This window comes from Genypterus blacodes, unplaced genomic scaffold (genome assembly GCF_046128005.1).
Source record: "Genypterus blacodes isolate CSIRO-AG114 ecotype Tasmania unplaced genomic scaffold, CSIRO-AGI_Gbla_v1 ptg000040l_1, whole genome shotgun sequence".
Lineage (NCBI taxonomy): Eukaryota > Metazoa > Chordata > Actinopteri > Ophidiiformes > Ophidiidae > Genypterus > Genypterus blacodes.
In genome coordinates, this window is record NW_027466853.1 from 530301 (window position 1) to 555148 (window position 24848).

General features: G+C 47.2%; 2 protein-coding genes across 4 annotated transcripts; both read left to right on the forward strand.

The window, feature by feature from the left end:
• Positions 1 to 366: 366 nt before the first annotated feature.
• On the forward strand, positions 367 to 3539 carry ethe1 (ETHE1 persulfide dioxygenase). Its single transcript, XM_076148574.1, has 7 exons — positions 367 to 781; positions 1402 to 1546; positions 1741 to 1889; positions 2009 to 2138; positions 2315 to 2404; positions 2869 to 2985; positions 3157 to 3539. The coding sequence occupies exons 1-7, from the start codon at positions 572 to 574 to the stop codon at positions 3201 to 3203; spliced, it is 888 nt and encodes a 295-aa protein (XP_076004689.1). The 5' UTR covers positions 367 to 571; the 3' UTR covers positions 3204 to 3539.
• A 2924-nt stretch (positions 3540 to 6463) lies between these two features.
• On the forward strand, positions 6464 to 22630 carry phldb3 (pleckstrin homology-like domain, family B, member 3). 3 transcript variants are annotated; one of them, XM_076148421.1, is made up of 15 exons: positions 6467 to 6877; positions 7696 to 7805; positions 12361 to 12506; positions 13179 to 13289; positions 13464 to 13601; positions 13920 to 14048; positions 15191 to 15385; positions 17211 to 17321; positions 18453 to 18554; positions 18660 to 18747; positions 19575 to 19911; positions 20437 to 20524; positions 20761 to 21163; positions 21466 to 21551; positions 21865 to 22630. In XM_076148421.1, exons 2-15 carry the CDS (start codon positions 7712 to 7714, stop codon positions 21997 to 21999), a joined length of 2163 nt encoding a protein of 720 aa, XP_076004536.1. In that variant the 5' UTR covers positions 6467 to 6877; positions 7696 to 7711; the 3' UTR covers positions 22000 to 22630. The 3 variants fall into 3 exon arrangements, with proteins under 3 accessions (XP_076004537.1, XP_076004536.1, XP_076004538.1); XM_076148422.1 differs by lacking the exon at positions 21466 to 21551 and having other exon boundaries at positions 6464 to 6877; XM_076148423.1 differs by lacking the exon at positions 7696 to 7805 and having other exon boundaries at positions 6470 to 6877.
• Positions 22631 to 24848: the final 2218 nt, after the last annotated feature.

The following is a 24848-nucleotide window of genomic DNA, read 5'->3' on the forward strand; positions in this document are numbered from 1 at the left end:
GCAGCTTGTATTTATATTTTCTATGGAATAAAACAGAGCATAGAATCCAGGTTTCACTCTGTTGCCATGTGCTTTAGTGAAGCTGCTTGCTGGCACACCCAGAAAGATAAATGCACATCTAAATTCTGTAGTACAACCAGCCAGAGAGCCTTGAGAGTTTGTAGTATTATGCCACTGTTTCTCTCTTTTGTTGCGAACCCTGTGTCTTATACTGTTATACATGAATCACTGCTGTGCTCCAGGCAAACGAGGCAGGAGTCACGTAGGGACACACACACACACACGCACACACATACTGTGTGTGTGTGTGTGTGTGCGCGCGCGCGCGCGCGCGAGTGAGTTCAAACACACTGTTACGTGACGTGGTGTGAGTGGAAACCATCACTCTCAGGTCAATCAGTAACGCGCTCATAGCCGCTGTGAAATACAGTTTTATTCCTTTTTATATCAGATCCTCCGTCACCTCATCACAGACGCTATCACTTGTGTGTGTGTGTCTCAGCGGCAGCAGACTGCAGAGACCTACGGGTGCTTATCAACGCCGCGGTGCGCGAAGTAGCGGAGGACAAGCATGTGTTCGGCGGTGACCAGGCTCGCAGCTGCCCGGCGGGTTGTGGCTGCCACGCTCTTCCTCCGGACCAACACCGGGAGCTTGAACTGCGTTCTCGCCCAGAGGAGCGGCGTCTGGCCCGGCGACAACACGGGCTCACACCCGCTGCAAGCGGTCAGCAGACGGTCCTGCTCCAGGATGGCACTGACTGAAGGACTCGTCTTCAGACAGGTAACAGAGTCGCTGTTTACACGTCAGACTGACGGAAGTCACAGTCTGAGAAAGTAGCTCGCACTGAAGTTTATTAAAGCTTCTCGCTACTAGCTGTGTTAGCACTGCAGGCCAAGCTAGGAGTTAGCTTAGCATATACGTCTAGAAACAAGTCCTTGATATCCGTGTCCAAGACGAAACTAAATTCAAACAAAATAAACCGACTCAACATATTATGTGCTGGGTGATTTCTGAAACGGGAGAAACTAAAACTCCTCCTGTCCAGTTTTGTAATGACGTGGTTCAGTGTTATTCAGGTCTGTTTGACGGGAGTCAGTGTTTTGTCAGAACTTCAAAGGTCCTGAAGACGCGACATTGTGTGACAGCCACAGTGTGAGATAGTTCCCTGCAGTACTGCCCTGGTCCACGGGTGGCGCACCACCACACGATGACACATTGAGTTAACTAATTCATTTCACCCAAAGGCGTCACTCCTTCATTGAAATCTTCCACTGAAACTTCTGCTGTCAATTTGCAAAAGCATTTATTTTATATTGGACACGCAGAATTTGTTAGGAACTGTCTGTGGCTCCTTATTGTGTTCTCCCGCTGTCTCACTCTCTGCTGTTTCCTCTCCTCAGTTGTTTGAGTCCACTAGCAGCACCTACACCTACCTGCTGGCAGACTCACAGACCAAGGAGGCTGTCCTCATCGATCCTGTGCTGGAGACCATTGACAGGGACCTGAAGCTCATCAATGAACTTGGGGTCACTCTGAAAGTGGCAGGTAGATGTTGGAAGTTTGATAAAGAAGAATAGTTCCTGTTGCACGGTTGGGTGGTGTGGTTTTATTGCTTAATTGCATACACCATTACACAACATCTGTGCCACGGAAAAGCCATAAACAAACAAACCTGTCACTTAGAGCAAAACAAACAAATTTGCTCTTAAGTTACCTTAACCGTCTTGTTTTTCTGATAGTAAACACTCACTGCCATGCAGACCACATCACAAGCACGGGCCTGTTAAAGAAGAGACTGGCTGGGCTGAAGAGCGCCATCTCCATATTCAGTGGGGCCAAGGCAGATATCCACCTGACAGATGGGGACAGGATCAGTTTTGGAAAGCACGTAAGTGAACATGAGTGTGGTCCATGAGTTTGCTGTGCAGTGCCGTGATCTTTAGGTCTATAAAGTGCTCTGAGATTAAGTTGTTGTATTAGAATGAATTCCTTGTCTGTCCTCCACAGTATCTGACAGTGAGAGAGACTCCCGGACACACAGACGGGTGTGTGACCCTGGTGTCGGGGGATCAGAGCATGGCTTTCACCGGGGACGCTCTGCTCATCAGAGGCTGTGGCCGGACCGACTTCCAGCAGGGTAGACTTTGTGTCTTCTTACTTTTACGCTTATCATCTGGTCACGTATCTTTCTTTGGCGCTTTCTGGTTGTTGTTGTAATACTACCAGATGACCACACGGGGGCAATGTTGCATATTTTTGCCCCTCTTGTATGTTCTGGGTTTGACTAAATCTCTCTCTACTTCTCTCCCTCAGGCTGCTCTAAAATGCTCTATAAGTCGGTCCATGAGAAGATCTTCACGCTGCCTGATCAGTGCCTCGTCTACCCAGCACACGACTACAAAGGTTGCTAAGAACGCATATCTGAGTCTTTTGTGTTATCTTGTGCTTTCACTGGTTACTTAACACAGGAATGCACCAACGTTGCCTCTGAAACAAGAGTTGTTTGATTGATAAGTTCTCAGCCTGGGAAAGAAAATATAACCTTCCAACTCGACTCTGGAGGACTTTTGCCAAAGTTTCCTTTTTTTGTTGTCCAAAAAAAACCCCATTCCACATCCAATATGATGTCATTCAAGTTTTTGGAGGAGGCGAAGGCCTCTCAGGTCAGCAGAGCACGAGCGCAAAGCTGTACAGCAAGTACATCAATCACTCGTGTCATCTTGTCTTTCTTGACTTCACACACCCTCAGATACCTCTGGAGGTTGTCTGCAGATGTTTTTGTAGCTTGTTTTTCTTTCAGTCTGGCTTCAAACAGTGCGACCCAGGTTGCTATCAATGACGTCGATCTGTGTCTGTGTGTCTGTCAGGTCAGACAGCATCTACGGTCGCAGAGGAGCGCAGGTTTAATCCCCGACTGACCAAGAGCCTGGACGAGTTTGTGGACATCATGAACAATCTGAACCTTCCCAAGCCTCTTCAGATAGGTATCAACCCTTTTTCTTTACAGTCCACCCCCTCTGCACACATTACTGTAATACTCAGAGTTTAGCCTGAGTGCTGTCATGTGGAGAAGCATTACACTGTATTCATATTAATATTGAAAAAATATAAGCAGGTATAGTTCCTGAAATGCCTTTTATCTTTTTCCTTTGCAGATATCGCGGTGCCTGCCAATCTGGTTTGTGGACTTCATGAAGTTTGAATGTCATAAATGGCTTTAATCAACTCACTGCGTAACATTAAACAACACAATAGAAAACTCACAAATTGGTGTTTAAAGAAAATATCAGCCAACACTGCTTAGCAAATCAGGTGTGTTTGTCTAAATGTATGTTGTCTGTAAATGTAAAGATGTATATATTTTAATAGAAATGATTATTGGCTGTACAGCTGCTGAAATCATGCTAAAAGTAAAAATGCAACCATCTCTACGCTAAGCGGCAAAGATGGGTGTTGAAAAATGTACATGAGGAAAGTGGAATCTACAAGTAATGAGAAGAGATTTCTTAATAAATTTTTACTCATTGAAACATCAGAATTCTTAACTCTTCATTGAGCTGCATCATTGTGAATTGTGCAGGATTGGAGAGACCTACAGCTCGGATCGGAATGTTCCATTCAGGTTTGGTTTAGTATTCATGAATGCTCAAACTGAAACAATTGAGTTCTTCCACATGGCCTTTCCAGTGATTTCCGAACTCCACCACTAGCCAAAGCAACACACACACACACACTGCTGCCAACCTTGTCCTTTTTGCATAGCAGGAAAATGAAACTCCACTATTTGCATTCAGAATCACTATGGCTAAGTTTCCATTGCCATAAGTAGAAAACATGCAGCATGCAGCATGTGTTATCAAAGCTCCTTCTCCCCTATAAGTCTGTTTTTATCCGCTTTTATTACAGCAACCTGATGTTTGGTTAACTATCGAAGTTTGAGCGATATGACCTGGAAAGCAGAAGAAGTCACTTTAAAGTTAAACAAGTGAACTCTTCATATTGACATTGGATCCCATTGTAACAGTCAGACAGAAAGTGCAGTGCAGCATGGGAGCCAGCTGGGATGTGTTGATGTACTGCTTTTGCTCTCAGTCTGCTTCATGGCCCAGCAGAGCTTCCAGTATGACAGGTTTGTTTGGGAGTGTCGGCCTCTGACTCAGACACATGCACATGCCAGAACTACCAGGCTGTATGTTTATCAGATCATAGGCATGTGAAGGCCAATTCCCAAGTGGTTTGCATCCAAGTAACATGTTGTTTTCAGATTTTCCGGGTGTAACTCTAACTGTTGTTGTTGTTACAGCGCCATCACCAGGTCGATTGCCGTTTCACTTTTTTGCATAAGTAGTGACTGAACCGAGTTTGGTTACAACAGACCAATTCATGAGATCCCTGCACTTTTTGAAGAATGAGCCACGCCCACTTAACTTTGACAGCCAATTTTAGCAAAAGGATAAGAAATCTGGCTAAACAAAGATAAAACCTTTCTCTGGCTCGGTCCAATGAATATATTTGTGATAGTTGAACCAAAAATTGTTGGAAGATTTACATGAAAACTGTGTCAAGGCTAAGATGTAAATGTGGTTGATGGAGCAGTTGCAGGTCAAAATGAAGGTTATTTTCCATGCAAGTTAATACTATCAGCCCACACACACATGCACACATGCACACGCACACCGTCCACCAGCTGCCTCTGTCAACACTCCAGACAAACAGCTTTATTGGACAACCCCTCCTCCTCACCTATTCTACACTGACAGACACCTGCATTGTGTCTCATTCAAAACAGGAGGTGTGTGTGTGTGTGTGTCCGTTGCTGCCTGTAGTGGTAAAGATATGTTGCTACGGCGGCGCGGTCCACTCCAGTAAAAAACAGTTCTATTATCTCAGCTCCTTCCAGTCTGCGTCCCATCTGCCGTCCCTCTTTCAGTCTGTCCCCCCTGCCCGCTCAGGGTGCCACCCCAGACCTGCAGTCCATTCTCTCACACATGTCAGTGGAAAGAATCTATTACACTATCAGCTCATTCAGAAAAAGCTGTAAAGAGGCCAGTCGGGGCGATAAAGCTTTCAGAGTGAAGTGAGCTGATTTCGCACGGGAAGAGCCTGAGGACAAATCAGAACGTGATACTCCTGCAGGGACTTTAAATGTCTCCTTTGGTACAATGTTTCCTATAATCTTATGGTAGAGACTCCAGTGTGTGTGGTTTGCAGTCATAGGTCTGCAGTGGCCCTGTGGTGGTCTATGTTGTTGTAGAAATCTCTTGTGGTATCACTAATATTCTTTTACAGGAATTTATAGTGCTGTGGTGTTTACAGTAAGTGCAGAGTGTAATACTTTATGGTATTTTAATCTCCCCTGGGATCAATGTAATACTTCTTTAGGGACACACACTGTGCTTGTGTGTGTCAATAGTTTAACATGTTACCATAGTACCTTATGTCCATGTCCACACTCAGTGATACTTGTCATGGGATCTAATAGCAGTAAGTCACATGGACTTGATTTACTTTACTGGGCAGTTATGATATGCAGTGAGTCTGTCATAATAACACTGTAGTACTTCAGAAGGTTTTTAGCTGACAGAAGATTTTACTTTATGACTTGCAAGATATACATGTAGCCTGTTCACTAGTGAGATTGCAATGACTTTGTGGTATTAAATTGAATTTAAATGCTTCTGTTATCACTGAAGGTTGTAGGAGAGGACAGGTTGTCACATCCTCCACTGATAAACAAGTCGAACTGTCACTCAACGACTGCAGTCCCTGGGTTGTGTGTATATATTTCAACTTGATTGGTTTCCAATACATTTTTAAATATGTTTATGTTAATGCAACAAGTAACTATGAGATCCCTGTGTGGGACTAATAAAGCCTTATCTTATCTGCTGTCAGTTTACCTTGACCTTGTAGGTTCTTTCTATTGTCACACAGCAGTGTCAGAATATTAGTAGTGGATTGTTCTAAAAACTATTAGAGTAACTTAATACTTCAATGATACTGCCTATGTTCCCAGATGGGCTCAGCTGTTATTACAAAAATAGCTTTTTTTCTAACTGCTATTTTCTAACTAGAGATGTTTGTCGCAACTTTCCCCAGACTCCACGACCAAATATGGAGTTTACATTGACTAGCGTCATGTAATATTCCTAGATGGTCCAAATATGTTGACTTTTATTTGGAAAATAAAAGTCAACAAATAAACCTGACCTTTATTTTATGACGATGTGGAGGAAATACTTTTAAATATGTTACAGCAGATCCAGTCCGCCCCTCCTCAGTATGGACTTTACGTTGAGCTTATAAATCCTATTTTCTGTCCGGTGATAATGTTGGGACGTTCCCTCCGGGGCTTGTTAGGAAAACTGTATGAGAGACACTGGCAGCGTTCCCGGATGACACTTTAGCGTCAAAGCCCGTCAGGTCCCACAATAGAAAGTCCCACCTGGGTGCAGGACTGGAACCAGACTCTGGTCTTGACACCAGCAGCACTACGGACCGAGACATTGGCTTTATTAGTCGGTAGCCTCCTCTTCATCTTCCTCCTCCTCATACCCCTCCTCCTGTCCTCCCCCTCCTCCTCCTCCTCCTCCTCCTCCACATGCGCTCCTATCACGCTCACCTGTTGACACCGACACTCGGCTCTCGCTGCTCCGTCGCTCCGCTCGGCCCGGAGGGATTAAAATCAAGACAGAAAGCGGCAGCAGAGCCCCGGAGAGGTGAAGCTCCCGCGGGGCGTCACGGGGACATTGAACGCACCCGGACTCGCTTTGGGTTGAAAGTGAAAGCGGTTCCACGTTTGAAAGCTCGTTTTTGCTCGGCTTCCACTTCGTTCATTCCGACCGAGTTTGGCGCTATGTTGTAAGTTAACTCCAGGTAAGAGCCGCTTCCTTATTTTATATACATTTTGTTCTTTTTGCGACACTTTCTGCCAGTTTTCCTGTAGTAAACAATAACAACAAACAACTTCTCATTCGGTACATAAAACCCTCCAAAGTAGCCAAATTGAAGGAGCACGACACAGATTTGGTTTGTTAATTTAAGAAATAAACACAAAATAAACTCCACATCCACATATTCTATTCCAGCATGTCTGACTAGTTAGTCGTTAATGACTGAATTCCTTGACATGAGTGACTCCCAGTGAGCCTTAACGCTGCTGCTTTACACGTGAACGTACCTCCCTCGTGCTGCATTCAAGATCGCGCTTTGCGTCAAACGGTAAACAGGCTCAGCTTATTGCCTGCATTCCTTCTCTATATTGTCCTGGCCCCAGCCTTTAATCCTAATGGAGGACCTTCACGATTCTGGTGACTCGTTTCCTGTCTGTGGGAGCACTTGCAGCACCTCCTGTTGAGTTTTCCAGACCTTCCAGTCCCGTGACAGCCAGTTCCGTTTACACAGTTTTCCCTTTTGTTTACAATGTCCCTGGGATATCTGGCCTTTATCCCTCCATCAGGGTAAACAGAGGGTGGGAGTGCACAGTGAGGAAAGATGGCCTGGGGTTGAGGAAGGTTGCTGTCTGGGGAGTTCTGCCTTTTATCTATTCTGTGTTCCTCTTTCGCTCTCTCTCACACACACATACAGTACATACTCAGGCACGTCTTGTTTTGACCGGCATTGGACAAATCTTTGTCTGAGCCCTGCATCCCAGCCCGTCTTTAATGGCTCACCTCTGCTCTGTTGCATTACAGTGATTTTCTCAGGCCAATGGAATCTGTGAACCTGTACCAATGCCAGCAGCAATTACACATCAGGGCCTTGAGAGATCTTTCTCACAGCGTTTCTTCATATCCGCATTCAGGTTGTTTCCACTAATAAGTTGTGTGTGTGTATGGATGTAATTAAAGCCTATATACACACACACCCACACGACTACATTACTTTGTAGTAGGTTCAGCTGAAATTCAAGCAGCTTCATCTAGTTGTACCTTTCTTCACAATGTTGTTGTTGTTGTGTGTTTGGCTGTAAGTCCACCGAAGCCACTAAGCCTAAATATGTAGAAACTTAGAGTACTTGTAGGTCCGCTTCACTTCGGCGAGGGTTCTTCCACATTGGCTACAGTGTGCGACTTCTTCTTCTACATTTTTCATGCAGTTGTAACTTACCTGTAACTGTAGTAGTGGTTGAGTACGATGGTGGTCTAGCAAGTCTAGCAGGAAGTTAAAGGTGGAATCCACCATTTCTGCACAATAAATTCTGTATTGGTCCCTTCAATGTGTCAAAACAACAGTGTAAAGCTTTTTTGTTGGTGATGAGGAAGATGTGTAAAGTCCGGAGAAGTGTCATGGAGGTTTCTGTAGCGGTGCCAACGACCACAAGTGTGTAAAGAGTGTGTAGGCATCAGCAGCTTTTTAGTGTGTGTGTGTGTGTGTGTGTGTGTGTGTGTGTGTGTGTGTGTGTGTGTGTGTGTGTGTGTGTGTGTGTGTGTGTGTGTGTGTGTGTGTGTGTAATGGGGGCTGCATTCTTCACATTCAGTGCGACGTCTTGCTGCTGGTGTTGCATTCTGGTCTGGTTGAAGCTGCTGTAGGTAGAGGAACTGGTATCGTACTTGGAGATGACAGTTGAGAATCTGTCCAAGTGAAAATCCATGTTGCTGGATTGCAAATATATCAAACTGACATCACCTCATCGGCCGGTTTCCTGCAGGTATGCGGAAAGGAACTGACAACACAGTGTTCCCAAAAATACAGTACAGGCAAGTGTTTATGCTCTGATGGTCAATTTCACTTTAAGGACATTGAGTGCTCGGTGCAGAGGTTTAAGTATTTTGGCCCAAGATAGATTCACAGATAACGTTGGGTTCAAAGTGAGTGACAGCGCCTCTCTTTGGATATTGAGTGTACTCAAAAGGATTTAACATAAAGTTTGTTGTTACCTGGGTTCTGTGAACTTGGTTATACAGTATTGATTCAGATGAAAAGAATATGTGCGTTTGATGCTTTTAAGTAATGGAAACAAAAACAGGAGGACGAGCAAAGAGCTTAACTTAGTAGGTGCAGCTTTGTTACTGTATGAATGTGCGTCTTGAAATGTTACGTGGGCTGACGGGATGAATCTGTTGGGGTGGAATGCTGAGTTTGTTGCAGCGGCACGTGCATCTAAAGCCAGTGCGTCTTTACTTGTCACTCTTGCCTATAGAGACTTTGTGCGGCACTTAAAGTCTTCCACCTCTTAGTTGCAGCATAGTCGTTTCACCGTTTGCGGTCCCTCCCAGGTTACAGACAGGATAGGTTGGGTTGTTTTTGTTGTCACAGCGACATTGTGACAGCTGGGCCGCCGCCAAAGCTCTCTCTTCTCTCCTCTCACCTGCTCGTCCTGCTCAGACGCTCACACTGCGATGACAGCTTCCTGCTCTCTGGCTCCGGGCCAGCAGGAGCCACGCTCAGCAGGTCCAGAGGTCACCGCTGAGTATTCCAGCTCCTTTTAATCCAACTGATGTCATTGTGCTCTTTGGCCGCAAGTCAGTGGGCTGAAGGTCCATAAAGATGTCAAAGTGTTGATGTGGCTGCAGGGTGTACACACAGCGAACAGAACGGGAGCTAAACATGTGTGTGCTCATGATCCTGCTTTTGTTTCATACACAAAGCTTTGAATTAGTCATTACTTTGATATTCTTGCGTTTCTGATAATATTCAATTTCCTCAACACAGTCACAGATGTGTCCTCATTTTATTAAAGCATAGCTGCAGAATGGTCAGTACCCAAACCTGACAGGACGTGACCGGCCCATAAGTGTACAAAGGTCACGAGCTAAACTGGGACAGTCGTGGCTCAATCTGTACACGTTGGATAAGCCAGATTTGAGTCTGGAGCGTCCCGATTTCCAGCCTGGGCAACAACGTTTTGAAGCTCGACTCGAATGGAGACACAGGAGTTGGCGGCTCCACGTGTCGGGTTTTAAACATTGTCGCCGTTTGCTGAGGGTTCGTGAGCCTGTGAAGTCGATTCTGCAGCCACAGGGAAACTTACTGGACCTCCTCTGGAAACAGTGTGCGCTTAAAGATACTGATGTGATGATGTCAGGCCTGTTTCTGACCAAAGAGCCTGTAAGACTGGAGATTGGTCTGTTTTATAGAAGCCACAGCCTGTAATTGTGGTCTATAAAGAATATGTAACTTTTGTGTCAGTGAGGGGGCCTGATGGGGACGGGACTGTTTGTGTTACTGCCAACACACACAGTTTGCACTTTTTGAGGATCATGATCGTTTGTTGTTTGTTTGTCATCATCACGTGTTTTGTGTAGAATGATGTTGGCAAAACACTGTGGAGTCAAACCTAGCAGCTCGCTGTCGTGTTGACGCCTCGGCTGCACTAAACCTGAGTGAAACCTGACACTCCATGGTGAACAAACTGAGAATAGACTGCCTAAATTCCAGAAATATGACATTTTTCCGTTGTTATGAGAGAGACTGGACCGACATGAACTGTATATTGATCGGCCTCTATCAGTCCATTGAACACACCCGTGAGATGAATGCAGATCTATCGAGACGTCACCAGGGAGACACGTTGTGGATTTGAGCACGTGGCAAGAGATTACGACACCCCGGCCGACTCCCTCACGCCGGTCTGACTGTGTGTGTGTGTGTGTGTGTGTGTGTGTGTGTGTGTGTGTGTGTTGGTGAGTCAGCTGTTGGCGTTATTGTGGAGTTGCGGTCTCTGATTAACGCTGCAGACAGAGTAATTTGCTGAGTATGTCTTCCAGTGTTGTTCTGGGACTTGAGGGTTATGTGTTGTGTCAGCTCTGGGTGGAAATGATATAACACACACACACACACACACTCGCACACACATACACACTCCATGTTGCTATCTGCGTCTCCAGGGACGCTCCCCTCCCCTGCAATCAACACCAATTATTTGGGGCAAATTTAAAAAGTCCTTTTGCTCTTTAATCTCGCTCTCAATCTGACCCCTGACCTCTTCTCTCTCTCTCTGAGAATCTCAACACTTTTTTCCAGTCGGTGTTTCTGTGTGTGTGTGTGTGTGTGTGTGTGTCCCTCGCTGTCTCACACTCGCTCGTCAGCGTGTTGTTTGTTTAGCCTTTTGTTTGCTGCATCTGACATACCGCTGTTTGACATGAATGGACATGGACTTTACTCTCTCTCTCTCTCTCTCTCTCTCTCTCTCTCTCTCTCTCTCTCTCTCTCTCTCTCTCTCTCTCTCTCTCTCTCTCTCTCTCTCGCCGCCCACTCTCAGGTGTTGATAGTGTATCTGTGGACTTTAGCTGGAGGTCAGAATACAAACACTGACTAACTGTTGCTGTTTGTTAACTCGATCAGCTGCTCTCTCTTTCTTTTCACTGGAACTTGTAAACACTTCAGGGGCAAATTCTCCTCTTGGATGCGTTTTAGGATTGATAGGACAGAAAGCAAATGAAAGTCAAGATCAAACAACTTACCCCTGTCAGCCCCCCCCCCCCCCCTTCAGTGTCAGTGTGCCAGTGGTTGTTTGGAAGCCTTCACTCTTATCTGACCTGTGTATTTATCGCTTTCCCTAATAAGGCCTGGACGGAGAGAGAGAGAGAGAGAGGGAGAAACGGGGGGGGCGGGAGAGAGAGACGGTGGGAAAAATTCCAACAATAGGAATCAGAAGTATTTTCCCACAAAAGTAGTTGAGAATAAACGTGTGTGTGTGTGTGTGTGTGTGTGTGTGTGTGTGTGTGTGTGTGTGTGTGTGTGTGTGTCTGCTTTTGTGTAAAGCGAGAGCACACAGATAAATCCTGTGGACAAAGACACCAGGACACTATGGGGCCTGTAGTTTGAAGTATAGCCAAGCGTTAAAAAACACTTTGATGTAGAGGAGAGTAAACACACGCACACACACAGTACTTCAAAGTGCATTGTGATGTCCTCAAACATGTCGGTGGTTTCCCCTTATAGGAGAGTATCAGTTGTTTCATTCACTCTCTGGTCGTGCTGGGACTCGACATGCCGCAGACAGACGGGTTATTAATTGTCACGCTTGTGCCCACCGACCCTGATGCACACACACACACACACACACACACACACACACACACACACACACACACACACACACACACACACACACACACACACACCCACGTCCTGCGCTCTCTCGCTCTCTCGCTTCTCTTTCAGTATTGCTTCCTCTTCACTGTGCGGTGCCGTGCACTCTGGTTTCTGGCGAGGGGGGCGGGGGGCAGTGGGGGGGTTTCTGCCTTCTAAAATGCAGCTCAGCGCGTCACTCAACTGGGATCTCCCTGTGCAAACTGTCACCTGACCCGCCTCTGATACCTTCAGCCACGCAGCAGATTAGGTTACAACAATATTCACTGAAGTCATGTTGCCTCCCCCCTCCTCCTCCTCCTCTTCCTCTCCTCCACCTTCAGCAATGCCCCGGCACAACATGGACAGCCCCAGGAGCCAGTGGGAGCAGGGGACGCCACCGTGGATCACCCGAGTGGCGGGAGGGCAAAGTCCCGTCTCCTCGGGGGCGGAGTCGGACGCGGAGAGCAGCAGCACAGAGAGCGAGAAGGTGAGCGAGCGATGGAGCCTGTGTGTGTGTGTGTGTGTGTGTGTGTGTGTGTGTGAGGGAGGGAGGGAGCCTGTGTGTGATGGAGCCTGTCTAACCCATGAGACTGCAGGTTGTAATCTGATCATTGGCCAGGAGCTCTCATGCCAAACTAGAGGCATGATTATGTAGCAGCTGTGTGTGAGCAAAGAGCCTCCATCAGGGCAGGAAATCATCTGTTTCAACTGGCAAATAACTGAAAATCTGATCAGAATAAATGTGCTCTGATCTAAACGAGAGCTGAAGCAGCGTAGACTCTGGTCCTTTTGTTATGGAGTTAAAGTGATTAGACATTTATCTTATTATATCATAGAGAACGACTGGAGTTCATACATCAACATACGATTTAGTGAAGAGACAGAGTTCATTTGGAAGTTATTCCGTATGGACAATCTCCCCATCTCCTCTGACAGCTCATTTGCAATGCAAAACATGCTCCGCTTCATTCTGTCATTCATTTACATTGACCTTCTAAAATTATGAGTTCATTCATAACAGTTTATTAGGTTAAAGTCACAGTTACACAGACGGCATTTTCCCTCCTTAGTTGAGTTTTGAGGTGTAAAAATGAAGACTATGATTCATCCCTGTTTATCAGCCTGACTCTGACTCGCTCTGTCTGTTTTCCTCCGCCAGTCTTGCATTAAGAAGTTGGAGGTGGGCTCAGCCAGGGTCCTGCCGTCGCCCTCCATGCTCCAACGGCGAATCACGGAGATCGACCAGCAGAAGGAGGAGCTGAAGATAGAGGTGAGGAGATTGTCTCGCTGTGTCTAATGAGACTCCCAGAATGCTCTTCAAACAGTAATGAAAGGGGGGAGCTTGTCACTTGTCGCTTGTCCTTTACGTCTCCGCTGAACTCGGCACGTTCAAGTGGCCGCTTCGCGATTCACCTCACCGCCGTCTCCTCTCCTGTGGTTTCAGCTGCAGCTGGAGATCGCCCTGCTGCAGGGCGAGCTGCAGACGGAGACGAGCCAGCTGCACCGGCACACACAGACGCTGCAGGCGCTCCAGCAGGAGAGCAAACGCAGGGACAGACACAGACACAAAGACAAACACAAGGTAAGAGACACTGATTGTGTGAGTTTTAGTGCACTGGTCAGTGTTTTGAGCATCGATTGACAGGAGGCTTGTGAACCACAAGTATAGATGTATTCCTTATCAAACTATTTACAGTGTTTGAGGTTTGGTGTGTGCATTAGTGGAGGCGGAGTGATGGTCAGTGTGTGTTGTCCTCGTTACATGTCCCCAGTTTCAACAGTCTATGATTTGCACACAGATGTTTCAGATCATCCTTAAGAAACTTTGTAAACCGCCTTTACCCTGATTGTGAATTGACGAAACAGAAGTGAAATCATTCAGTCTCTGTCTTGCGAGTAGGAGCGGGAGAGCCTGGAGCAGGAGAGGAGCAGGGTGGAGGAGCTGAGGAGCAGCTGTGAGGCAAAGGAGAGGCTGATCCCGACCCAGCCAGAGAGCCAGAGAGAGCAGCTCACAGTGCAGCTGCAGCAGGTGAGGGGCTGAGAGCGGGGACGCGGGGGGGGGGAACCTCACACCCTTTTGTAGAGAGAGGAGGTAGAGAAGGTTGAGGACCAAGCGTGAGGCACTCTGAGAAGGTGTAGACAGAAAAGCCGGCTCTGCACGCCCTCCTGCTGTGAAGGGTTGAATCAATGACAACAACAAATACCTTCAACTTTTCTTTCGTGAATGACAGATGAACTCTAGCCTCTCCTCATTCACACACACACACACACACACACACAGAGCAAAGCGTGGCTGCACCCTCACTCCTCCATGTAATGAGAAGCTGATAAAGTGATGATCTTCACACACCAAAATTTGAATTAGGAACTCAAGGTCAAATCCGACACAAAAGTGTGTGGATTGATTGTAAATTGTAAATTCAGAAAAGCTGTCAGCTCTTCACGGATGGCATTCGTAACATGAAAGCCTCATTCTTCTTTATCTTCCTTATCTTTAACATCATCTGTTAAACACACACACACACACACATCATGGTGCTGGCCTCTGTACTTGTTGTTTTCTGGTTTCACAATGTTTAAATATATGTGTGTGTGTGTGTGTGTGTGTGTGTGTGTGTGTGTGTGTGCCTTGTACTGATTGTACCTGTTCAACCTGATGTGTCAAGCTGCCGGAATTTCCACCAAAACACACACACACACACACACACAGTGCATGGTGCCTTGTGAATGTGACTGAACAGGAGACTCGGCTTTGTCTTAAATTATGAGTGTAATGAGGCGTTCGAGTGCAGCAGGTCAGTATTTTAGTTTATGTAGTGTGTGTGTGTGTGTGACATGTTTCTTCCTGAGTGAGAGCAGACAGAAAGGATTGTGACAGAGAAACAAACAGGATGAACACCTGCATAAATGATTGATTGAGGGGGTTTGAGAAGTTTTGATTTCTATCTTAATAAAGTGTAACTGAAGTCTTTTGCTGGGTAGAAAGATAGCTGTTGCGTAAAATTCCAATTGGTTAAAGATAGTACAAGTAAAAGGGTTAAACAAATAAATGAATGAGACACCTATTTCTCAAAATAGGTATAATTCACGAGTTGTCATGTTGGATAATGAGTCTGTCATTTCCTATAGAGTTGAGTTGTATTGAACCTTGTGGTGGTGCGTTTGATGCAGGAGAAGGAGGCGATGGAGGCGGCAGCTCGAGCGTTTGAGGACTGGGAGTTTAGCGTTCTGGAGCAAGAGAGCGGCATCGGCGAGGAGGACGAGGGTGCCACCGACAAAGAGAGCGAAGGAGAGACGGAGAGCGGGAGGGAGACGGGGAGGGAGGCGGAGATCTCCAGCCAGCAGCACGTGGTCAACACGGCGCAGGTACGTCATGTGACAGCATGAGCATCAGCAGGAAGACACATTTGGTGCATTCAAGGACCTATTTTGAAACTTCAGCAATGCTTAAATGCGCCAAAAAAACACAATCGTAACGTTTCTACTCTTGCATCACCGTGTACACTGAGTGAAAACGTGCCATTTCTAAGTACCGTCTCTTTAAAGCCACATCCCAAACATCAGCTCTTTTCTGATTGGCCTCAGCAACCACCACGAGCTGCCAAACTCGAACACACACACCCACACACACACACAGGTTCTTTTGCTCAGTGTGCATGGCTGTCACTGCAGGTTAGGACTCGCTCCCCTCTTCTCCCTCTCCGCTCCTTACTTCATGCTCGCTTGCTCGCCCGCTGCCATCTCCCTACAGGTCACATGACTCCTCAGAGAAGAGCCAATTAATCACATCAGAGGCCAGATTGAGGAGGAGGAGGAAGAGGAGCGACTAAGAGATGAATCAATACAAGCATGACTCCCAGTTTGAAAACGCAGCTGGTTGATATGATGAAAGTACAGAATCAGAAAGACTTCCCTCATTATTGACGTCAACACTTTTGTGACGTGAAATCAACATTTGCTGTAAACTGGCAGCATTTAAAAACAAACCCGTGACCGCTCAGATTGTTTAGGCCTAAGTAAGCTTGATTCACACTTCTCCCCCTCCCGTCTGACGGTTTGTCACAGACGACGTAATGATGGCGAGACGCTAACGACGGTCCTCACAGCACAACGAGCCACGGGCCACCTAAAGCTTCACCTCTGACTGATCCTCCTGACAGACTTGCATTCTAGGCGGCGTGTGTAACATTTCCTGTCGTGAACGCAGTCATGTCCTGTTCAGAAGCGTGAACAAGGTCAGGAGGACGCAGAAGTGGTGGTGATTGATCTCTTATATGGTGGGTGGGTGAATGTAACCTGCCCGTGGGAATGATGGCGACGCTCCTGTCTGTCCCAGTTGTTTGTCCGTGTTGTTTGGGAGTTCTGAAAAAGCTTCTGTTCCGTTTACAAGTCAGCGTCTCAATGTGGCTGCAAGATGAAGACACGAGAGCGATGAAGAGAGGGATTGTCTGAGACAGATGAGCTGACTCAGCAACAGATGACTACTGGTCTTTATTCTTTATTTTCTCTCTCTCTCTCTCTCTCTCTCTCTCTTTCTCTCTCTCTCTGTCCCTGTCCCTGTCTGTCCCTCTGTCTGTCGCTCTATCTTGGCTGTCTCGTTCCCTGTGGCTACCTGTCTGTCTGGTGTCCCTTCTTTATTTGTTGCTGTGTGTCACTCTGTCTCTCTGTCTGTCATTTTGCTGTCTGTCTCTCTTTCTGTTTCTCTCTTTCTCTGCCTGTCTCTTTCTGTATCTCTCTCTGTCCTTGTCTGTCTCTTTCTTTCTTCTCTCTCTCTCTGTCTGTCTCTTTCTGTCTCTGTCCTTGTCTGTCTCTTTCTTTCTTCTCTGTCTGTCTCTGTCTCTTTCTGTCTCTGTCTCTGTCTCTGTCCTTGTCTGTCTCTTTCTTGTTCTGTCTCTTTGTTCAGTGACCCGTGTCTTAGAGTCCTGCCGTCGTCTTTCTCTATCCTGCTCCTCATTAACTTGCAAAGCGTGTGCTTGATTTGCATCGTCTCTCCGTCAGTAAGACAGTCCTGCTCCGTCCTGTTTCAGTCTCACCAAACGCAGACGAAAACATCGCACCATCGCAACATCACGGCGCAATGAGCAGATCACATAAACGCAGGATGAATCACTTCCCGCGGGTGGCTTCTCTCTGGAAGAGTATAAACCATGTGGCGTTCAGGTCTGAGCGGAATCCTGTGTCGTTTCCTCAGGAGCGAGTCCAGCAGCTGGAGCGACAGCTGAAGGAGATGGAGAGGGAGAAGGAGAGAGAGCTGAACACCTTAAGGAAAGAGAGGAGAGAACTACTGCATACCACGCAAATGGTAAGAGGGATTTATGGTTTCACTGTACACACACACACACACACACACACACACACACACACTGTTCAATCTCGTTCTCACCCTGAATTGAGACGTTAGTTGGTAATTGGTGACCCAAGTCCCCTGAAGACTGCAGCAGTTGAACTCTGATACAAGGTAAAGTGTGTAAACTCTTTTAAATGAGCTTTAAAAGAGGTTTATTTATCAGAGGAGCGGTAAGAACAGAAAAAGAAAGCAAAGCAACGCATTAGCTGACTTTCATTTTCACATTTCTTGAATCATTGTTCTCACACTTTCAGATTCTACTTTATCAGCTACAAAGTGAGAAAAGGTGCAGAACTCAAACTTTTGACGACAAAAATACATCCAGTGTTAAGAACGCACCTTATGAATCAAGTGACGTAAACCGAGAGAGAGAGAGAGAGAGAGAGAGAGAGAGAGAGAGAGAGAGAGTAATGCAAGAGGGAGGGAGGGGGGAGGGAGAGAGAGAGAGAGGGAGGAGTAAGCAGTGCAAGGGAGGGTGCTGCCTGTCTTGTTTGTATGTGTGTGTGAAAGTGTGTGTGTGTGTGTGTGTGTGGGTGAGAGAGAAGAAGGAGAGCAGCTGGGAGAAGTTTCACATCCTCGCAACAAGCGGTAAGCCAGAAAACGCTCGCAAATCTGTCTGCTCTGCTGACGGGCGGGAGAAGGTAGAGAGAGGGAGAGAGAGAGAGAGAGAGATGGAGGGGGGTAGAGAGGAGTGGCAGGACGGAGGAGACGGTGTGTACGACTGAGAGCAAGATGACTGATATTCCTCAGGTGAAGTAGTGAGCGAGCTGTGAAATCTGGGACGCAGTGCTCAAAGAATACACGGCGAAACTCTTAGAAATGAGGTATTCAGAGAGAAGCTTGTGGCTTCTCCCTGTGTCCTCTCCTCACATGGGACAGTGCTGCAGGCAGACAGATAAGGGTTAAACGGTGGCCTGCATGTGGTGACTGAATCGCTCATGTGTTTGTGAGTCAGGGAGGGGGGGGGGGGTGAGGCAGCGCTACGTTTTTAACTCATTAGGGTTTTTCATGGAGGTGGAAAACAGCTTTTTCATTCTCGTCCCGATGTGGTATGTCTAACGCCTCGGCTCCTGTCTTCCTTTCCAGGCTCGCAAGGAGAAGAAGCTGCTCGCCGACTGGTCCAACGTCACTGGCTCGGCCCCCTGCGTAATGTCGCTCTCGCCTCTGAGCGTCCACAGGCCCCCTCAGGTACGCAGCTGGTCACCGCCGGACACGGGGCTGCGTTCCCAAAGGTGACGCCAGTGACGCAGACTCTCTTAAAACCTCTGTGTCTGTTGCCTCTTTTTCCTCTAGGAGCCGTGCAAAGAATTGTCCAGTTTGCCCCGGAGACGCAGTTCGTACCGGAGCGGCAAACTCGCCGACAGGCCGCTCTCGGCGCAGGGTGAGCACTTAACCCACCTTCACTTTCCCATTGTTGCGCTTGATTGCCTAAGCTGAGAGTTGAGAGCAGCAGCACACGGCACAATGGCCTCTCTTACTCTCCACTCATGGGCTGGTTTTGTCCCCGTGTTTGCTCAGTTCCCTCCCTTGCCGTTGAATGTAAGGTGTGTCGCTGTCAGCAGGTTGTTATTAGTGCGGCACAAAGCAGGATTTACCTGTACTGACTGGATGAGTCCCTGAGGCCTCAGACCTGAACCACAATCTGTGTTCACACGGGACCCAGAGGCCGATCCAGGGGCCAAACCTACCGCAGCACGGCGGAATAAAGATAAGAAACGGGATAACACCATTTGAAGTGCTGGCAATTATAGAAAAGACTAAACTTTAAAAGAATGTGTTAATAAAAAAAACAAATGGGTCATAGGTTTTGTAAGGGTCCAAGCAGATCAGCCACCCTCTAGGGCCTCTGACAGCTCCGACTTTTGTTTGTCAACTCCCAACGGATTTTCCTACAGTCTTTCAAATCCTTTTTAGTTCTTTATCTCCTACTTTGTGTCCCAGATAGAAATTAAGTATTGGTTTGGTTTCATCACAATGGTTTCTGGGAAAATGTGACGCCAGGCTGGACACAGTGGTCGAGTCCTTCACATTCTTTTAAACAAAGGCCACATTTCTGAGCTACAGGCTGCACAGCTAATATCTGGTTAGACCACGAGGTCAAGTGTGTGTGTGTGAGTTTGACTGCATCTGTGCCTTCTGTCATCCTGTGATTTTGTCTTTTCTAGTCCTCCATTCATTAATCAGCTGCATGTCTCTGTCCTCTCTCAGGCCTGGTGAGAACAGGTTCACACATCCAGAGCCCACAGGCGTATACTTCACCGCCCATCTCCCATAGGCTCAGCAACGGGCACAGCAACGGGCTGAGACCTGACAGCAACGAGCTGAGACCTGACAGCAACGAGCTGAGACCTGACAGCAACAGCTTCAGACCCAACAGCAACGGCTTCAGACCAGTCAGCAATGGATTCAGACCCGACAGCAGCAGTCTTTCCCCCGGGCTCAGCAATGGGCTCCCACCTGGTCACAATGGGCTCAGACTGGTGCACGGCGGCGGCGGCGGCGTCCTCACTCCGTGCAACAGCACCAACAGCTCTCGCGCTGCCAGGTCAGTTGCCTCTCAGCCGAGCGATGTGTGTGGAAGCTGTTATTCCTCAGAGGCTGATTATTGGTTCAAACTCTGGGTCAAAGATTTGCGAGATCAAGGTTTCATTTCCCGAAAACTCACTGGATCACTTTTTATGTGAAGCCGAGTTCATGTGCAGGAATTTAGAGTCATCGGCTCAGACAGGAATTCACGCTGGAGGTCAATGACTCTGTGTTTCATCAGACCAGACACAGGGATCACCGCACATGTAATCATGTCCAGCTATTTCACTGTAAATGAACTTTAACACAGCGCCATCTTCAGCTGTGCAGTAAACATAAATCAGAGTTTGGTTTCAGTTTATTTGGAGTTCTATCATCACGTCAAACTCTAGATCTGTGGGCTCAGTGAAGGTTTGAAGGGGTTAAAGTAAAACCAAAGGAGGATTTTCCAGATCTCATCATACACATTTATGTCCTGATGTTATTTTTACACTAAAACACTAAGCATACATGTAACATCTCCTCCTCTTCCTCCTCCTCACAGTCCATGTATGGGAGTCATGGATCTGGTGGAAATGGAGAGGAGGCTGAGGGAAGCCAAAGCGGAGAGGGAGAGGCTGCTCAGAGAGCGGGTGAGTCACCTGCAGGTGCCCGACATCAGAGACACGCTGCGTTAGACACGGCTGTCCCATCACTCACACCCACTCTACACACACACGAGCACACACACACACACACACACACACACGTGACGTTCCAAGAAACCAACACGCAGATGGGGGAATGTGTGTTTACTGATCAGTAACGGTGTATTGATGCGTTAACGCCTTTAACTCTACAAACCGCTGTGATGTCTGTGTGTTCCCAGGAAGAGCGAAAGCTGCTTTCAATGGAGGAGCGACGGCAGAGAGAGTCAAACTCTCCCAGGACCGAAGCTGCAGAGCCGGAGACCCCACGCAAACCAGAACCAGAGCCACCGAAGCCACCAAGGGTCACCTCGTCCCCGACCTCCCTCACTGGGGAGAAGCTACTGTGCTCAGACCTCCACGTGTCCCTCCAGCAGCGCAGCCTGCCGCTCTTCCTCACGTTGAACTTTGACCTCCGGACCCACGTGGAGTCCCTGGGTCACGGCGTGGTCGGGTGTATGGACCTGCGCATGACACCGCGGCGCTGTGCCGGCTTCCTCACCAAGCGAGGGGGTAGGGTGAAGACCTGGAAGAAGAGGTGGTTCCTGTTTGACATGGACCACAGACGGCTCGCCTACTACACAGGTTGGACAGGGAGAGGGAGAGGGTGTGTGTGTGTGTGTGTGTGTGTGTGTGTGTGTGTGTGTGTGTGTGTGTGTGTGCGCGCGCGCGCGCGCTAAGGCACTAACAGAGGAGTTCTGACTTGCAGGGAGGTGATATCAGATATCTCCCTTCCTTGTGTGTCGTTCTTTCTCACACTGCCTCTCCCTTTTGTGTGCAGAATCTTGTATTTTTTCTTCATAATTTCCTTAAATTTCCTATAAAGAAATCCTAAAACTTTTGCAATAATCATATCTCCTGTCGTCTTCCTCCTCTAAATGCTGCAGACTGTGATGAGAGGAAGCTGAAAGGAGTGATCTACTTTCAGGCAATAGAGGAAGTTTACTACGACCATCTTCGCACGGCCTCCTCTGTGAGTTCCTGTACACAACACCACAGGACGTGAATAGACAGTGTGTAGACGGAAGTGTGTGCGTGTGTGCGTGTGTATGTGTTGGACTTCTAAACTCTTGAGGACTCGAGCCCCTTGTTGTGTGTGTGACGTACACACTCCTGTTACCCAGAGTCCTGAGCTTTGGCCTAAAACGAGATCAGATCACCAATTTAAACACAATAAAGAAGAAGAGTAGAAATATGAATCTGATCTGAAACCTTTTAAGAACGATTCATGATATGTGATGTTCCCGCTGACTCATCACCTCTGTGCGTCTCCCTCTGCTCCTCAGTCTCCGCGGCCCAGTCTGACGTTCTGTGTGAAGACGTACGAGCGCCTTTTCTTCCTGGTGGCGCCCAACGCGGAAACCATGAGGATCTGGATGGACGTCATCGTCACGGCAACAGACGAGCACAGCCGATACTGAACTCCCATAAATGACTGGAAAACCAAAACTCATTTGGCGGTTTCTCCCCCACTGGCCGAGGGAACACGAGATCCACGTCAGAGGGCCGAGTCGCCAAACTGTGGACTGCGTAGCTAAGTGAGACCCGGAAACAGGCTGGTCGAGACGCGGAGGAAACGGTTACTGACCTGCTGCAAGTGGAAACCAGGTTTTTGTTTTGCCAACCTGCACACTGGGGGGGGGGGTCTTCATCACTGGCAGGGTTTACTCTTGGAGCCTGACATCCCCCTGGTGGCCATAGTCCAGTATTACAGCACTGGTGCACACTACACTTCTCCACACGTCGCTACACTACAGCACCATTTCCAGGGAGCAGACACGATGGCAGCAGCACCTGTAGAGTATGATGCAAAACAAAGCCCTGCCATTAATATAAAATGTAATTATTGTTACAACTCTTGTTATTTTGGGGCTCTGTGTTCTGGTGTTCTTCTAGTGTCCACATGGTATATACATCTTTATTTTCATAAAGAAAAACATACTGTACAGTCAATTTTCATGGATTAAGTTATTTGAAAATGTATCTGGGTTTGATATAAAGATGAAGGTATACACTGTTATTACTGCACTATTAAATCTTTACTTTGATTTAGTTTGGTCTCACTTTTAGTGTCTGTCAAGTTCTGTGTGTTTTATGTGACCACAATTCTGCCCAAACTTGAAAAACTGCTTGATCAATCGTTGAAGGATGCAAAGGACAACTCAATTCTTCATATTCTGTGATTTAATTTTCTTGAAGATGTTTTGTTGGACATAAACAGAATAGTGGAATAGGTTGATAACCTTGGAGATAAACAGACATGCATTAGTTTTCACTATCTCAAATAAACACCAATAAACACTTTTCTTTACAGTATTTCTAAAAAATAAATGTATGCTAATGTGTACTTGACTCTCGAAGCAAACGAGGTCTTTCAAATTAACATAGGATTTCAAACTAGTTAATGATTAAAGTAACAATATACATACTTAACTAAAGTTTCAATAAAGTACATAGCTTCAATTAGCACAATTCAATCAATCCAACTCAAATTGCATGTGATTTACTAATTCAATCAAAAGGGCATGGAGAAGCATGACATCAATACATCATCCACATTCAAAGTTGTTTTATCCTACCAGTCGCGTCTTCTGACTGATCAGGAGCTGTGGTCGTGTTCTGTGTCCAGGAGCAGGTGAGAGAGCTCTCTGAGCTACTTCCAAACATTTCATGCCATGCTTTCCCATGGGTGCGCAGGCGAATATGGTCCCCCTAAGAGCACATCCTGAGAGTTGAGTTCCACCAACTAGGGCGTGTGGTTGCCCCCTGCAGGACTGGAGTGCACCTGAGTGCATCTTCTGAATGGGCTCAATGCAATGGGACTTGACACAACACCTCCCACTTGACCTCCTGGTTCTTCAACCCAAGGAGGTCACACCAGTTTCGTGATGTACTGGACTCAGTTGTTCTTCCGTTGTTCCATTTCTAATTTTGTTGCTGCTCCTCAACTGGAAGCAGAACAACGATCTGTCTGACATCCCTGTGAAGAACTGTTGCAGGTATTTTGGTTAAGTGCTTTTTCACCTTTTGAGTGGGCTTCACAGTTGAGACTGGGTAGCTGGGGAAGGTTCTGACATGCACATCCCTTACAATTCCTTCCTTGTCAGGGTTGACATTGACGACCTGGCAAGCCTGAATTGACCTCTCAGGGCGTTTTGGTCAGCCAGCCAGACAACATCTCCAATGGCCACGTTCCTGTGTGCTGTGTGCCACTTGGTCCTGACAAACAGGTTTGGTCCTGCTAACTGGCTCCATTTCCTCCAGAACCGGTCAACTTCTGTTTGGATGGCTCTTAATCTCTTGTAAGAGTAGCCATCAAAGTCAAAGGCCCCTGGATCTCCTCTGGGTCCAGTTCTTCCAAGCAGAAGTGAATTTGGGCTGATGCATTCTACACAGTCCTCCCGGCTTTGAGTCCTGGCATCAATAGGTCGTTCATTGGCGAGGTTGGAAGCCATATAAAGGAAGGTTTGAAACACACCCCATGTGAAGACTCCATTACCTCCCAGATTGTGCAAAGCCCGCTTCACAGTGCGGACAGCAGCTTCAGCGGCTCCGTTCCTGTGAGGCAAGTCTGCTGGATGGATTCTCCATTCTGTGCCGTGCTTGGAGGCTTCATTTTCAAGCGTTGACTTTTCCAGTCGGTCCAGAAACATGTAGAGCTCTTTGAGGGCAGGTCTGGCTCCGACAAAGTTCTTTCCAGGATCCGACCACAGTTTCCTTGGATGCCCTCTCAATGCCCTGAAACGTTGGTAGGCTAACAGGAAGCCTTCAGCTGACTGGTCACTGACAAGGTCTGTGTGCATTGCTCTGGATACCATGCAGCAGAAGACAATTCCCCACACTTTGAGTTTCACCTTCTTTCTCACTTCATCCTTCACTTCGTAAGGTCCAAATAAGTCCACTGTTGTGTACTTGAATGGATTGGCTGGTGTTACTCGCTCCAACGGAAGGTCACTCATGATCTGCTGGCATCTTCTGGCCTTGGCCTTCCTGCACGTCACACAGTTGTCAACAATCTTTTGAGCTAGTTTCCGGCCTTTTACCACCCAGGCTTTCCTTCTCATCCGGAGGAGTGTACCAGCAATCTCTTCATGATTCGCGTTGTGGGCTTCTTGAGCTAGGAGAGTGGCTGTCCATGATGTGCAAGGTAAGATTGGTACTGCAGTTTCTTCGTCATTAAAGATTTGGAATCTTCCTCCACAGAGCCAAAGTCCAGTGTTTTCATCCCTGACCACAGCAAGTCTGTTGAGTGTGGTGTGGAAAGGTTACC